General features: G+C 53.0%; 7 protein-coding genes across 7 annotated transcripts; 4 read left to right on the top strand and 3 right to left on the bottom strand.

Annotated features, from left to right (window-relative positions):
* Positions 1-1,182: 1,182 nt before the first annotated feature.
* N7459_003344 (putative ABC transporter) lies at positions 1,183-6,393 on the top strand (the record flags this gene model as incomplete). The annotated part of the gene is made up of 10 exons (XM_056942528.1): positions 1,183-2,757; positions 2,804-3,040; positions 3,092-3,181; positions 3,232-3,959; positions 4,009-4,184; positions 4,244-4,441; positions 4,501-4,611; positions 4,656-4,901; positions 4,952-5,767; positions 5,819-6,393. 10 exons carry the CDS (start codon positions 1,183-1,185, stop codon positions 6,391-6,393), a joined length of 4,752 nt encoding a protein of 1,583 aa, XP_056802411.1.
* A 443-nt stretch (positions 6,394-6,836) lies between these two features.
* N7459_003343 (LITAF-like zinc ribbon domain-containing protein) lies at positions 6,837-7,559 on the bottom strand (the record flags this gene model as incomplete). Its single annotated transcript, XM_056942527.1, has 3 exons — positions 6,837-6,999; positions 7,055-7,487; positions 7,538-7,559. 3 exons carry the CDS (start codon positions 7,557-7,559, stop codon positions 6,837-6,839), a joined length of 618 nt encoding a protein of 205 aa, XP_056802410.1.
* A 1,786-nt stretch (positions 7,560-9,345) lies between these two features.
* Positions 9,346-10,502, top strand: N7459_003342 (aldo/keto reductase; the record flags this gene model as incomplete). Its single annotated transcript, XM_056942526.1, has 5 exons — positions 9,346-9,423; positions 9,487-9,497; positions 9,562-9,619; positions 9,710-9,943; positions 10,008-10,502. The coding sequence occupies 5 exons, from the start codon at positions 9,346-9,348 to the stop codon at positions 10,500-10,502; spliced, it is 876 nt and encodes a 291-aa protein (XP_056802409.1).
* A 414-nt stretch (positions 10,503-10,916) lies between these two features.
* On the top strand, positions 10,917-11,548 carry N7459_003341 (uncharacterized protein; the record flags this gene model as incomplete). The annotated part of the gene is made up of 3 exons (XM_056942525.1): positions 10,917-11,226; positions 11,295-11,423; positions 11,475-11,548. 3 exons carry the CDS (start codon positions 10,917-10,919, stop codon positions 11,546-11,548), a joined length of 513 nt encoding a protein of 170 aa, XP_056802408.1.
* A 1,065-nt stretch (positions 11,549-12,613) lies between these two features.
* On the bottom strand, positions 12,614-13,218 carry N7459_003340 (uncharacterized protein; the record flags this gene model as incomplete). Its single annotated transcript, XM_056942524.1, has 2 exons — positions 12,614-12,920; positions 13,115-13,218. The coding sequence occupies 2 exons, from the start codon at positions 13,216-13,218 to the stop codon at positions 12,614-12,616; spliced, it is 411 nt and encodes a 136-aa protein (XP_056802407.1).
* N7459_003339 (uncharacterized protein) lies at positions 13,171-13,865 on the top strand (the record flags this gene model as incomplete). The annotated part of the gene is made up of 2 exons (XM_056942523.1): positions 13,171-13,210; positions 13,261-13,865. The coding sequence occupies 2 exons, from the start codon at positions 13,171-13,173 to the stop codon at positions 13,863-13,865; spliced, it is 645 nt and encodes a 214-aa protein (XP_056802406.1).
* A 27-nt stretch (positions 13,866-13,892) lies between these two features.
* On the bottom strand, positions 13,893-14,657 carry N7459_003338 (uncharacterized protein; the record flags this gene model as incomplete). The annotated part of the gene is made up of 1 exon (XM_056942522.1): positions 13,893-14,657. One exon carries the CDS (start codon positions 14,655-14,657, stop codon positions 13,893-13,895), a length of 765 nt encoding a protein of 254 aa, XP_056802405.1.
* Positions 14,658-15,677: the final 1,020 nt, after the last annotated feature.

Raw genomic sequence — 15,677 nt, 5'->3', positions numbered from 1 at the left:
TAACGGGGGGGAATGTAGTGGTTGGTTGAGAGGGAGACGGGATTCCAGACGTTGATCGGGCGTGACGTGACGGCGTCATCGGACTAATCCTCATCATGTGTTTCTTCCACTCGGTCTTTCACTACCAACGATCTGCTAGGAAAAGACTCATAAGGTCCGCAGGGCATATCCAGGTAGTATGTAAAGAAAATAGGCACGCTCTGGCCTATCCAGGATAAGATCGTCCTCTGCCCCATGAAACGTATTTGGGTCCCAAGGCATTTCTGCGGCAGGGATATCAGGCAGAAGTGCTCAACGCCCATTCTTAACTACTGCTGATCGTGTAGCTACTCATATGGATACATAGGGAGGTAAATGTATTTGTGAATACCTTTGCGGAATCAATGATGGAGATGGGGTGCCAGCGATAGTGAGAGTATCGGCATACCGCGCACAACTTCCTTAGAGCCCCTGGAGTATCTATGGATAATCTATGGATATGGGTTGGAACACTAAAAATCCACTATGACATCGATGTTAGCGTGTTTAAACACCAATTACTGTTTCTAGTTATTGGTCAACTCAGCGATGATCTGATTTACTAGCACATCAATTACAATACAAGCGTTTATTAAGTGCTTGATCAATACCGAGGTCATAGTACGTGAAGTAGATACAGCCGTATGTCTTGGTTGTTTTAGTAAATTCATCTTCTTCATCATAAAGATCAGTTAACCAAAGCACTGCCAAGAGTAACAAGTAACGAACTAGTATTAGCGTCGAACAATCAGGAAGGCGCGAGTCGAACCTCACGTTAAGACGGAGATCCACAAGGGTCTACTCCACTTCCCTTGTATTCTCCCTTGTATTCCTGCAATTCCGACCTGGGTAAATCGTCCCGATCCCCTGGAGCCATTTCTAGCTCAGTAGGGATCTCCATCCAGCATAGCCATCCACATGTCGATCGCCTCTTTCTCAACCAACCACACACTCTGCCTCGTCTGAGACAAGAGATTGAACTCGTGGAGTCAAGCGCCAACACTGCCACTCAGGCTCCCGTTTGACCCCCCGACTGGAGTCTCTTTAGTCTCCGGAGTCTATTGAGCCTTGCAAGGCATATCAAGACAAGATGCCTTTCTTTAATCTCTCGACGTTTCCCGGGCCGATGCAAGAGCATCCAGCACATCTGACGCCGTGCCCAGAATGGTGCAATGGCATCGAATTTCCCGACAGACCGGGATTTTGACTTGGAAGAACCTGTTGGTTTTCTACAAGTCGCCTATTGCCTCCGTCATCAAAGCCCTTCTGGTCCCCATCGCGGTGACCATCGTCTTCTGCTTTCTCAAGAATCTCAAGGCCGACAGTGGCAGCTCTGATGGCCTCTCGCACACCGGAAGACCGGTCATGGCCCTGCCTGACGCCATAGCCGCGAGCTCATCCGAACGACTGGTGGTCGCCACCAATGGCATCCACGATACGCAGTTGAACAACACCATTACTGCGCTGTTCCAGGACCCAGGGATGAACGCGTTCGATCTACAGCTGGTGGATAATCCCGATGCCCTGTTCGATCGCTGCAAGCAGTCCATCTACGGCACCAGCCAGTGTTTTGCTGCGGTCGTTTTCACGGCCTTCAACGGCACCCATGCCGACTACATCGTTGGCATCGACGAAGACGTCCTCAAAAACACCCCGTACAGCTACGCACCGGGACAATCCGTCCTCTCGCAGCGGCTGCTGCCGCTGCAATGGGCACTGGACGCTCACCTCGGCGGGTTTGGGGCCAGCAAAAGACCGACCGAGAAGATGTGGAGTGGATTCTTCTCGGAGACCGGGTCAAGTTCCTCGGACATGCCACACGAGGTCTATTGGCTCTTGCTTGTCGACTTCTTCGCCGCACCGCTGTTCGTGTTTCAGTTCCTAGTCGCCACCTACCATATCAGCAGCACGGTGGCTGGCGAACGACAGAATGCAGTCGTGGATCTTCTCGTGGCCCAGGGAGTCACCACCACGCCCCGTGTACTGTCGAACTTGTTATCCTTTTCCGTCCTCTACATCCCTGGTGTCACGATCTGCTCAATTTTGCTGGGCGAGATTTTATTCGTACACACCTCCACCGGTCTCATCTTCATCTTCATGCTCCTCGCCAGTCTTGCCTTTATGATCTGCGCTCACTCCATCGGCTCGTTCTTTTCCAAATCCTCCGTGGCCGGAATGTGGACCTCCATCTTGATCTTCGCTCTCGGTCTGGTGAGTCTGGCCGAGAGCCTGACTGAGTACAAGCAACCAGGCCAGATGCTGGGCCTCTCTCTGGTCTTTCCACCCTATGCTTGGGCCACGCTCATTCGTGACATTGCAACCACGGAATACTCCATGAAAGCCTTCCCTGATGTCAAAATTACACAGGAGAATGATAGTATGAACGGTTACCTCTACTTTGCCTGTTTCCTGCTGCACATTTTTGGCTATGGTGCATTGATCTTTCTTGTCGAGCACCTGCGCTGGGGAGTCCCGCAACAGCGGGAATGGACAGAGACGTCGGACGAGATCGCACTCAGACTGAGCAACCTATCCAAGACGTACTCTGGCAACAAACAGGCAGTCAAAGATTTCAATGCCGACGTGCAAACCGGATCGGTGACCTTCCTGTTGGGCCCCAACGGAAGCGGGAAAACCACCGCGTTAAAGTGTATCTCGGGCGTGCTGCAAGTGGATTCAGGATCAAGGGTCCAGCTCAGTCGCGATGGCCGCTCGTTTGGCTTCTGTCCGCAGAATAATGTATGTTTTCCATGGTCTTATAATCTTGCCCGGCTGACTTGGCAAGGTTCTGTGGGGTGTACTGAGCGTCGCGGAGCACGTTCGCCTTTGGGCAAGCCTCAAAAGTGCCAGTGTACCAAGCGCCCAGGATATCGACGATGTGATTTCTGAGTGTGATCTGACTGAAAAGGCGGATGCCGCTTCTGAGACGCTGAGTGGAGGTCAGAAGCGGCGGTTACAATTGGCCATTGCCTTCTCCGGTGGATCAAAAGTGTGTTGTATTGATGAGGCGTCGAGTGGACTGGTATGTACAACTCCTCGACTTGAAGCCTGGCCAAGCGTACTAAGTCTGCAGGACCCATTATCGCGTCGCAATATCTGGAACATTATCCAGGAAGGCCGCCGCCATCGCACGACCATCCTGACCACTCACTTTCTCGACGAGGTCAGTCAAATCCCCTTTGTCATTCCTGAGGACATTTCTGACAAAACCAGGCCGATACTCTCTCAGACCATATCGTAATCATGTGCAAAGGCAGTGTAGTCTGCCAGGGGTCTAGTATTGCCCTTCGTGCTCAGTATGGTGACAACTATCGAATTCGTCTGGACGACGACCAAGAAACGACCTGGAAAGCTACCAGTTCGGCTGAAGCCACCCAGCAGGTGCTCGAGATGGAGCGCTTACGACCCGATCTTGCCTGTCACATTACCTTTCCTACCCTGGAACAGGTATTTCTGAAGACGACCTCGAAATTCGGCACTGCCGTCGATGGTGCGGGTGGAGACGGCATGGTCGGCGAGAGCCAGAACACTCCCGAGGACTCTGACACTGCATTGGAAGATAAGATCCTCGCTCTTGAGAGTGAGTATACAGACCAAGATTTGAACCTTGACGTGAGACAGTCTGTGGGACTGCTCCGGCAGATCTGGGTTCTGTTTCAAAAACGATATCAACTGCTGTATCGCCCATCTGGCATGGTTGTTTATGCAGTGAATCTTTTGCTGCCTATCATTGTTGCTGCTGCGTTAACCAAGTACTTCGCTCACTGGGATGCGCTGATAACATGCGAGGAAAGCTATGAAAAATACATCCATCCCGTCGGCATTGACATACCTCCATTTTACAGCCAGAGCATGTCATTCACGCCCACAGAAAAAGATATTTTGGGTCCCGCACAGCAGTTCCAAGGTGACATTCAAGATGCCCTTTTCGCACAGAGCATGTAAGTCCTTCAATTCCAAGGAACAGGCGATTTGTGCTAATTAGTATAGTGGAACGGGAAGTTCGTCTAGCACAGAAACTGTTCTCAAGGACCGCATCTTCGTCAACAGCCAAGATGAGTTCAACAGCGCCATGCAGGATTCTCTTGGTGATGCAGGATTCGGGATCTACGCCCCAACCCCAGACGCGGCAACCTTCTATCATTCCGCAGACTATTACAGTGCTGGTAGGTGTGCTTTGCGACAAGAATTGAAGGGAAAATCGCTCATCCTCGTTTCCTTGTAGACTCCGGGCTCGCGGCATTTAGCCTGATTACGAACCGCATCGCCAACTCGACTTCTGACACTCACGCTCGGCAAATGACAACCAGACTACGCACGATGCGCCATGTTGAGCCAGTTCATGACTGGAAGGATATGCCAGTTTCCATTCTTATTGTGATTGTGTTCATGGCATCTGTGTCGACTGCTATTATCTATCCTGGTACGGCCCCTTTCCTCGTTTTTTTGGACTTCTAGGTCGAACACCACTAATGGTCCAAGTATATGAACGTGTCTCCAATGTGCGAGCCCTAGAGTACAGCAACGGTGTCTCCCCATTTGCTCTCTGGACAGCATACCTTCTGTTTGATTTGCAGTTCATCATTATCCAAAGTAGGTCTCTCCTCTCCCGATGAAGTACCGTCCTAATGTCGCAGGCTTGGTGGTCTATGGTCTTCTGTTTGTAAATCCGACCAACGCCGTCTGGTACCGGCCGGATTGCATTTTCGGGATCTTCATTCTTTTTGGAATTTCATCCTATCTGGGCACTTACTTGTTGTCCAACATCATCCGCCGTGGAGGCTTCGCCGCAGCCCTTGGCATTCACGTTCTCCTTTTTGTGCTATACATCATTTCTTACGTGGCAAATCAATATGGGGGCTCCGCTGGTGCTCGTCACGACGGTATGCACCCTTTTCACCAAAATCTCGATCGGTTGCTAACTGCCAATCAGTCTACAACTCCCTCCAAGCTGGCCTCGGCCTCATTGCCCCTGCTGCCAATCTTGCTCGAGGGCTCTTCATTGGCATGAATACCTTCGATGTGCTGTGCGGAAAATACGGCGATGCAGACACATCCTATGCCTTTGCCTACGTCCGATACGGTGGCGTCTACGCCAACCTTGTTTACCAGATCATTTTCCTGGCTCTCATACTTGGCATCTATGAATACGCGGGCACAGGCTGGCTTCGTCCCCTCCTTTTCTGGCGCCGGAAGGCCCCAGTCAGGTTACATCACCGCGTCGATGATGGTCTGGCCTCCTTTGACAGCAGAAGGGACATCATGCTAGAAGACAGCCATGCCAACGCCGCCAGGGACAGCGATCAATCTTCGATCTTGAACGTTTCCCGCGTGAGCAAGTACTTTGGGCGATCGTTCGCCGCGCAGAACGTCTCGCTCTCCATCTCCGCGAACCAGACTCTGGCGCTGCTCGGTGGTAACGGCGCGGGCAAAACCACCGTGATCAATATGATCCGCGGGGAACTCCGACCGGACTTTGGGGATATCTTCGTGAACGGGCTCTCGGTGCTCACACAGCTCCGCAAAGCCCGAATGAACATCGGGGTCTGTCCGCAGGACGACGCGGTGGATAACTTGACTGTCCGTCAGACTCTGGAGTTTTACGCCGCTGTGAAAGGCCTGCGGCGCGTGCGGGAGAATGTCGACCAAGTACTCCACGCCCTGAATATCACACAGTACGAGAAGGTCACCGCACGAGCGTTGAGCGGCGGAACGAAAAGGAAGTTGACGGTTGCCATTGCAATACTCGGTATGTTCCTCCCCGCAGGGATTTGTTCAGAAGACTAATCAGAATCTCTAGGAAACCCGCCTCTCCTTCTGCTGGATGAACCCTCCACGGGCCAAGATGCCTCCGCAAAGCGGATCTTGTGGCGGGCGCTCAAGCGCATCCGCGCGAACCGAGCTATCCTGCTCACGACGCACAGCATGGAAGAGGCCGAAGCGTTGGCGTCCAAGGTAGCGATTATGCGGACATCGGTGCTGGTCTCCGGATCGCTCCAGACTCTGAATGATGCATACGGAGGCGCATTTCGACTTCGGGGTGCGCGATGTGCGGACGTGAGTGCCGATCTCGTCCGCGACAGGGTGTTCGCGGTCTTTGCGAACCTGGGCTTAACGGTCATGCGGTATGGGGATACTAAAGGGATTGTTCAGTTTTTCATCAAGTATGAGAAGAGCGATCTGGGGAAAATTCTGTCTGCCATGGAGTTCTTGAAGGGGGGTGAGGCGGAGAAGCATGAATCTCGGGATAGCGAGGGCGCATCAGGGTCTGCAGGAGCTATCCGGGAGGGTGAGATGAAGGTCTTTGAAGACTATACACTTATCGAGCCCACGCTCGAAGAGGTGTTTATGAATGTAGTGAAAGAGGGGGAGTAAACTAGCTTAAGGAAAACGAAGTTTACTCCTTAGTTTTGCAGTCTTTGTCTAAATTTCAGGCAAGTCTTGGCCAGCGAGTCATTACCGAGTACTGCGATCTTTTTGCTATGTCAATCGTAGAATTTGTGCATCACCTAGCATCAAACTGGTAGAGGTGGTGTATACTTGGACTTCGCCATGATACAGAACTCTAGAGGCGTTGATAAGGTGATAGCATTGTTCTGCTGTAATTCAAGAGCCTTTTTCTTTTTCTACCCTTTGATCCCATATAGCTTAGATCAACCGAGTATTGAAAACAACCTTGCTCTTGACGCCGTACTTTCTCGTTGTGTTGCTTCTTTGAGTTCGGTTCAAAGGAAAAGATGTAAAGACAATGAGCACACTAAGAATGGCGAATGGTGGTGTGCGCGGGGACAACACGAAAACTGAAAATGCGCGGGCGATCATGCTCGCCGGGTCTGTAGAACGTCGACTCGCCCGCTGTTATGCCAATAGGCAAGCCTCGCGCCACAGTGGCCGCAGAAATGCTGCACGTCCTTGAGGGAAGTCATCAAGTATGGGATACACCCAAGACAGCAACAGCAGCACAGGACTGCAGCCCATCCACTATGGAACTCGTTAGTACCGGGCATTTCGAGTGTTTCCCCAGAGCAAGACTCACTGGGTCGTCGATCCCGACACGGCCTCGGTTCTGGTGATTTCTCGGTATCGACAAACGGGACAGTCCACTGGACAGGGCACCGATTGCACCGCATGCAATGGCAAGGCTGTGCTCCAGGTACTCGGCTTTCCGTCAGGGTTGTAGTATTGATGTGGCTGCAATCGATCCGGCACCGGCTGTCCAGGGTACTCTTTCGCAGGTGGCTGTCCGGGGTATGGAGGAGCGGGTGCCGCCTGCAGATGGTCCGGATCGGGCTGTCCTTCGTAGGCCTTAGATACCGGGGCAGTATTGGTGGGAACCGGCGCATCGGATTCCTGTAGAGTGGAGGATTGCGCGGGAGGCGACATGGTGTTCACGTTGGCGCTTTCCGAGGGATGCAGTGGGCTGACCGGCGGCGAGACGTGGTCTGAAGCTGGCTCGAGGGGAATGAGACCTGGAATCAGTCAGTCATCGAGCAAAGTGGCTGAACAGCATGGCACTTGCCCTCGTTATCTCTTCCAGACATGGCAGGTGGGCCCGTTGTTCTTAGAAGAGGTGTGTCTCCACCAGAGACGGTGTAGTTGGATAATTCAATGGAACTGAGCTGGGCTCAGATCAACTACTTGTAAGTGATCAAGAGTACCCTCAATGGGGATGTGAAAGGACGGGCGATCTTTCGATGAACACAGCCACCTTCTCACATGAAACGCAGCCGCCGTGAACCCAGTCTGGGACGAGTGCACTGCCCGATGCAGGGGTGGGTTCCAAAGTTGGATCGCGACTCGTTGGATGACAATGGGACGAAGTTCACAGCTGGGAGTTTTCGCTAGCTTTAATTCAACCCATCTTCTCTTCGGCGTCCACGCCGTGTGATCGGACTACTTCGCGGCCCGGTGGGTTTTCGACCCCCACGCGCAGGGACCGTTCATACACGCCAGGCTGCAGCGTATTTCTTGCCCTGCACTTGATATACGCCGGCTAGCGTGCCGGATGCGAAAGTCCAACCCAATTGCCTGGCAAGGTGGCAAGGGCCCTGAGAAGATGCTTTACCACCAGGCTTCAACGACCAGGAGAGATGGATTTCCATACAATCCAGATTCTGTAGAGTAGAGGAAGGAACCCGACCAATTGAAAGCCGTCTGCTTATCTAATCATTGAATCGGATCAACTATTAATCCGACAAGTAGGGTTTTGATGCCTGAGGCAGAAATAAAGGAACTAGCCCCGATTGGGGCGTCTCTAACAAAGAAGTCAATTAACGACTCCCTCTTATTATATTTGCTATCCAGTATTCTAATGGAAGCCCGTTGGATGACTGGAAGCTCTTAGCACATAAATCAGGATCCAATTCCGGGTCAGAGGGGGGACGCATAAAGGATGTGCAGGTCTATCTTCTTTGGCTATCGCGTCCTTCGGCACCTCCGATGATACCAGCTATTACAAGACTCGCCAATCGCACTACCCTGGAAGTTTGAATATTGCTATTTATGCCAGCTCAATTATGAGTCTCAGCTCCTGCGCGTGTCTCCGCGTGGCTCTATAGATCGAGTTTCACATCAACAGTGGACATGCTCTTGATAAACGATACAACTTCAAAGGCCCATCACCCTTTCCCACTTATACTGGGAAGCCCGATACAGTGAGCTAGAATTTGAATGCCCCCTGCAACCAAGATACCACGGCAAGTAACCTTGGAACTATTCACATATGTAAGTGATTACAAAGGATTCTGTACCGCACTCCAATATTCCTTTCTTATGCAGCTCCCTTGGTTACTATATTAATGTAACTTTGCCTTTCTACATTTGAGTCTCTGGTGATGAGTAGGCTCTGCTATCTTCTAGGGATACTTCAATCACTTCAGTCGGGTGCTATAAGTCTGCGGCCCTCGAAGATGTGCCCAAAACGGAGTCAAAAAGCAACGAAGGAACAAGACCAGAGACCGAAAGATAATATAAACCAGCTTCTGTGTGTACACAGGATTGCCTAAGTGTCTTTTCTTCGTCCTTTCGTCACCATCGTGGCTATAGTTACACTCAGGAGAGATCCCCGAGACCCTCGGACTTACCGCAAGCAGCATTTCCCGCGCCAGATTACTGACTGATTCGACCCACCCCTCTGACGAACTGCGGAAGCGAAGTACTTGATAGGCTCTCGTGATATCTAGGATAGACGAACCGGGGGTTTCGGGGGTGGATATGTAAACGCCGAACTCGCCCACGAGAAGTGTCCTCCGTGGCGTTATGGTATAAAGGGGTGCAGCCTACCCGCCCTCCTTCGCGTTCTACACACTCCCGCCCCGCCGCATCTTCATGATGAGAATGGCGACCGCAATCAATTCCACGATCAAGCTTGCCAGCGGCTACGAGATCCCTCGCTTGGGATTTGGTGTAAGTAGAACCCTCCTTTACTTTTTCCAACGAAAATTGGCAATGAGCTGACGGGGATTGCAGGTTTACAAGACGTAACTTACCCTGCATTCAGTGCCCGTCTTTGGAACCCCACGAAGACTGACATATTCTCTCCAGTCCCCCAGAGGAGACCGAGCGATGCTGCCTTGAAGCGCTTCGGGCTGGCTACCGCCATGTGAGTTCCGTCTCTCAAGAGACCGATCAGCGCAGGCGTCGTCGCCGTGCGGAGGGCAGTTCTCAGGGCTTGGTCTGACACCACATGCAGATCGACTCCGCTTCAGGGTACAGGAATGAAGCAGGATGTGGAAACGCCATTCGGGCCTCGGGGATTCCCCGCGAGCAAATCTTCTTCACAACCAAGGTCCTCCATATCAGCTACGATGATGCCAAAGCGACGGTCGAGAAGAGCCTGGCCGAGTCGAAGCTCGAGTACATAGACTTGATGCTGCTCCACAAGCCATTCGGCGGCTCGGACAACCGCAAGGGCGCTTGGAAAGCTGTGAGCATCTCCCTCGTTCCCCTTTCAGGTTTCTGTCTGCCCCTGACATTTTTCTTGTTTGCAGCTGGTTGAAGCTGTCGAGGCCGGGAAAGTGCGGTCCATTGGAGTCAGCAACTACGGCGTGCATCACTTGGATGAACTCGAGAGGCATATCAGCAAGCTCGAGGCGGAGCGAGGTGGCAAGGGTAAAGGTGGGATCTTGAGCATTAACCAGGTCGAGCTACATCCTTGGCTGGCACGCAAAGATATCGTGGATTGGTGCACCCAGCGTGGGGTCTATGCTGAAGCCTTCTGTCCCATTACCCGCGGTGTGCGCTTTCAGGAACCAGCTGTTACAAAGCTCGCAGAAAAGTATTCCAAGACCCCGGCACAGGTGCTGATTCGCTGGAGCCTTGATAAAGGCTTCATCCCGCTTCCAAAGAGCGTGAATCCTGCGCGGATTGTGTCCAATGCGGATGTCTTTGACTTTGCCTTGACGCCGGAGGAGGTCCAGGAGCTGGAGACGGACGAGTACAGTCCCGTTGCATGGAACCCGACGATCGCGAAACTAGAGGAATGAGCGATAAGAACCAGGGGCTCCGTCAATGACTCGCATACTCGCGGCCAGACTTACAGTACTTCGACCGCACATCAGATCTATACCCCTATCCTTGACACCAGGGCATATATTTTGTCATGCTTTATTTAATCCATCTCCTGGGTGAGTTATCATTTTACGATCGGGTTGCCCTTCTGCGGTCGTTATCGAAATTCTCGGCGTGTCCCTATCAATCGCGCTCGTCACTACACCGCTAGTATATTTTTCCGTTCCAACACAAGTATTTAAGAGCAGCCGGTCCAAGTCAATTCTGCAATAGAGCTTGTCCCGCATATGTATTCTACAACTACAAGCTGCCGTGCGTCCCAAGTGCAAATATATATTACCTAATTTACCCCATCACTAACTTCGGTTTTATCTTAGTCTGACCCCAGAATGCTTCGTTGCGCTGCCCAGCACCTCTCTCCCTTGCACAACATCAGAAGCCCTCGTGTCAGAAGCTTTTATATCGCGCGTTATTTCCACCAGGTCACAACAGATTTTATCACCCGTGACACAAGAGGGAGCCCAGTTACTAAGAAGGTTCCGATAATCATTGGCAACCCAGGGGAAGCTTATGTCCTGATTGATCGAGGGGTTGGCATTGCACTCCATGCTGCCAGTCCATTCTCATCAGCTTCTGCAGCTAGTGCTGAAGATAGATGTAAACTGACATTTTTCCATGATTCACAACACTTTGGGTTTGGTCAGATTACCAATACGCCAGATTTCCAGAGCTGTTGCTCACACTTGGTTATTCTTTTCCACTGCTAGGACCATCGAGTTATCCCCGCCTCTATATCCCACATCAACTTCCACGCCAAACAGAGTTGAATACAAGCCCTGCAACTTTGTTCTTGGCTGGCAAGATGCATGAGATAGTGTTAGATGGAACACCTGATGGTAGGAGGACCGAGTCGCCAACCCTTGCCGCATACTGACCTACATGCGTAGCAACTTTTGCTGAGCACGCAACCGCTTCTGTACGGAACCTCGGGACTGTTCTCGACCAACTGAAGGATATGTGATGTCAAGGTTGTTTCGCCACTGCCATGCCGGGGATCGCTTGCAATGAGACTGGAGGTCAGTTGCCAGTTTCTAGACTCGGGGGTGGGGGGGAGTTATTAGTGATGAAAGAGAAATCCAGAGCTTGGAATCTCCTGGCCAAGGGAAATACTTTTCATATTTCGCAGAATCAGCATAAATCGGTCTATTGGCCGAGCATGAACTAGATTTCTCAAGGACAGCAGGCCTTGTTCGAGGGTCGTGAATCTTTCCCAGAAAGATGATGGTTTCGTCGCGTCGCGGCCCGAATCCTTCTCGGACGCCCCGCGGACTTGGCCTTGCATGCAACGGTGCTGCAAGTTCGCGTTTGTGGGAGCCCAGCCTATCCTACGGTCAAAGTTACAGACTTGACTTTGATGGCATCTGACGATATCAGGTCACTGTGGTTCTCCCTACCGGGGAAGGAGATGTATAACCATCGCCGTCGGCCGTTCATACCTCATATTTCGCCCACAAGTTCTGGCTTGAATCTGGATACCTCCAGGGTCGGAGGATCTGGCTCTATACTGACAGCAAAGGCCTACCAAGCATCACCATATTTCCACGTCTACGGCATCTCTATTTGCCAAGCATACCGGGGAGAGGGCATTCCCGCCAAGGGAAAACTGGTGTGCGTTTCAGCCCTAGAGAGCTACATACTGTGGGAATTCAAGTCAACTGAAACTCGGGCATACGTATCAAGAGTCTGTCGAAAGCCCTGGAATAGGGTGGTTGAAACATCACAAACGAGACGGGGGCCAACAGTCCCACACGAAGCGCAGAGCCATGCGCCACATTCATCATATAGGCGGAATCAGAATGTAGAGGAGTTGTGGCTACATCCTTAGGTGACTGTGTCAGCGGGTTTGTGAGACCACTCAGAAGGCTAGTGAATAGAGAGCATCGGTACATGCATGATGATCGGATCGGATCGATCGAATGGCTGATCAAGAGAGTTGGAAGCTAGGATTCGCCCTAGTCGGAAAGGCGTGCAACGCACGAATCCATGCAGGGCATTCTCTCTCAGATGGAACCCTTCTCCGAGCTCATCAGGCCGCGAAAAGATGGCGCTGTCCAAGTGCCAAACGTGCGGGAAATATGCTTGCATGGATAGCTGCGGGTGGTCCCGAAGCCAGGAGTTGCATGAGCGCCGGTGTTGTCGCGAACGTCCGGTTTATTCCACCGGCGAAAGGGATGTTCGGGAGCAGCCCGAGCAGCCCTGCCCACGCCTGCACCACGTCGGATGAGACCTTCACGAGGGCAAGACTCTCGGCAATGGCGTGTTCTAGGCCCCGCGGCTGCGACCGGGATGAGTCGCCGCCCGATGAGAAAACGCCCAAGAGAACTGCGCGGTGACTATTCTAGCAACCTGCAGGAAGCGGCGGGCGGGGTAAGGTATAAGAGAAAAATGAAATCCGGTGGCCAGCGCAAGCTCTCCCCTAGAATTCCTCTCGCAACCGTGCCAGCGCCAGAGTCCTTAATTCCTTCGGCCTCGGGGATTCCCCCCCGTACTTTTACAGTGCGGTGCTCGTCCGGCGTTCCCGACTCACGTCTCAGCCGCATTCACGCTGGACCCGGAGAGGGGAACCCAGAGGGGGGAATGAAGATGGCCAAGAGGCGCTTCGATGCCGATGATTTTGATAGAGGTGCGCATGGTGCCGATCCAGTTGTGGGAGAGATGCTAATCCCAATCCAGGCCTGGAGGTACTAGACAACGAGATGGGCAAGGATGAGTGGCTGATCGCCTTCGCGCCCATCACCTTGATTTCCACTGGGGGCTTTCTCGCGACGAACCTCTTTCGAAATCGCAAGAGCACCGGGGACCTAGACTATCTCCTGGAGCCGCAGTGGGCGCACGACAACGACATCAAGGGACCACTACAGGACGCGGTGAAACGCGCAGCGAAGCAGCTCGGCTTCATCGAAGACTGGGCGAAGGAGGAAGTCGCCATCTTCGTCCCCGAGAATTTCCGGCATGTGCTTTTCGAACAGGCGGATGAGCAGAATATTGTCCTATGGGAGGGCACGCATCTACGGCTGCTCGCCGTGCCCTTGGAGTGGGCGCTGGAACGGAAGTTGCGGCGCATCCATAACAGCCGGAAACATATCAAGCGCGCGTCCGATATACAGGACGTCCTGGCGCTGCTGAAGTACTTGCGCACGCGGAACAACGGCCCGCTGGATCGCGAGTACATCCGGACGATGGACATGTGCTCCTTTGAGTTGGAGCCCGACAACGTCACGATGAATGAGATCGCGGCTGCGTATCGGAGAGAGTTTGGCGAGGATGCTTTCGCTTGACCGGGCACAACCCCCATCGCGCGTTGTCTAAACGGTGTAAAAGTACCCGGTGTCGGTAATGATATTCCTCTCCGCGAAGACGGGGTTCTCTCCACCGGGCTCGAGGACTAATCGACCCGATGTGTCTCGCGCATCGTCGGGCAGGTCTGCGATCAATTGCACATCAAAGGCGGGCACGTTCCGCGTCCAGGCGGGTGCGTCCTCGGGCGTGAAGGGCGGCAGTTGATCCTCGAACGTCTTGCGATAGATATGCTGGTGTTTATCCCGCCGCATGCCCAGGCCCATTCGCCAATTGAATGCCCGGGCCAGTTCCTCCGCGATGCATGCCAGGATCGCGTACCGGACGGGGTCGCGATCGCGCGGGTCGGGGATGCGATGCACCGCCCAGGCCCGTCGCGACTGGTACCAGAAGTATTCCACCTCGGGGCCGATGGCATAGTATTCGCGCGCAACCATCGCCTCATAGATGCGGTACAGGACTCGCAGCGGGGTGTCTCGCGCGCGCCACAGCGGGATGGCGCTCATGTTAGCGAAGTCGGTCGTGGCCGCTCGTGATTCGAGAAGCCGGATGTTGTTCCACATGGATCGCAGAGGGACCGGATCGGGGAGGCCAAAGGGCCATGCTGGCAATGGCAGGCACAGGCGGAGCAGCGCGAGATAGGGATGCTTGTTTCGGTGACTCAAGCGTGTGAGCGTCGTGCGCAGACGCAGCGGTGATTCGAAGGTCCAGAGGAAGCGGCGGAGGCGAGTCCACCAGCCCATACGAGGTCTTGGGCGAATTTGAGTCGCCATCGGAGGGGGATTGGCGAGCTCGATCAAGAGTGAAGCTCACGGCATGGAGGAGGGTGAGTATCGGTGAGCTCTTGACAACGCAGCGAAGCCGGAGCGACCGAGGCCAATCGGAACGGTGCCTGGAAAGGGGGGCATCCCTCGCTGGAAGTATACCATCGTCGATAGGATGACGCCTCCAATATCAACAAATGTAGTGATGCAGGTGCCTTGTTTCCGAGAGATTGGGAATCTAGAATATTTCCTGGGTCGTTTAAACTCCACCAGGTCCGACGCGTCTCCAGTACTACTGGAAGTACCGAGACTTGGTCGCCCCTTTCTCCTATAAGCCTCGGCATGATTCCCGCTTCTATCCATGCGGCATATTGTATCTTCTCCGAATCCTAGATAGCTCGATTACATCCACTGACTCTGTCGATACATGGCGGTTGATCGCCCCATGTGAAGCCGGCGCGGCTCCTGATTTGGTCGCTGCGTGCATGTATCCAACCGGCCCTCTATCTAGATGCCCCTAAATAGTATAGATGTTCGTCATTATTCATAGACGAGTCACAGGACGTAGAAGACAGTAGTGTGAAATGGAGACTTGGGATTGGAGTTAGTCACACCATCGCGTAGAGGATACTTGGTCCGCCTCGAGTACAACGCCGATCTCTTGTACTTCAAATGATGCTGATGGCACCGATGAATACTTTCGCAGGCTTTAAACTCACATAGCATGGTCGACTATAAATGAACTTCGCATTTCCATGTCTGCAGAGTAACCATCGGGAGGCACGAGGCTGCGGCAGTGAATCCTTCTCGCCCATGTCTGTACACTTCTGACATTCCTATCCCTCGCAAGGCCAACCCCGGTCCACAGCAGATTATGGAGGCGAGTACGGAGTGGGGAGGGCTGGTTTTTACGGCGTCCACTCTCACTGGCATCTCCTGCAGTGGTGCTCCATATACCCCCCCTGGTACCTGGTCGTGCTGGGCACATGCAATCTGGCGCGACATCGCTCATAGCTAAAAGAGTTAAGT

This window comes from Penicillium hispanicum (assembly GCF_028827665.1).
Source record: "Penicillium hispanicum strain IBT 35686 chromosome Unknown utg000003l_segment0_segment0, whole genome shotgun sequence".
Lineage (NCBI taxonomy): Eukaryota > Fungi > Ascomycota > Eurotiomycetes > Eurotiales > Aspergillaceae > Penicillium > Penicillium hispanicum.
The sequence above is the reverse complement of the archived record's forward strand: the minus strand, read 5'-3'. Positions and strand labels throughout refer to the sequence as shown.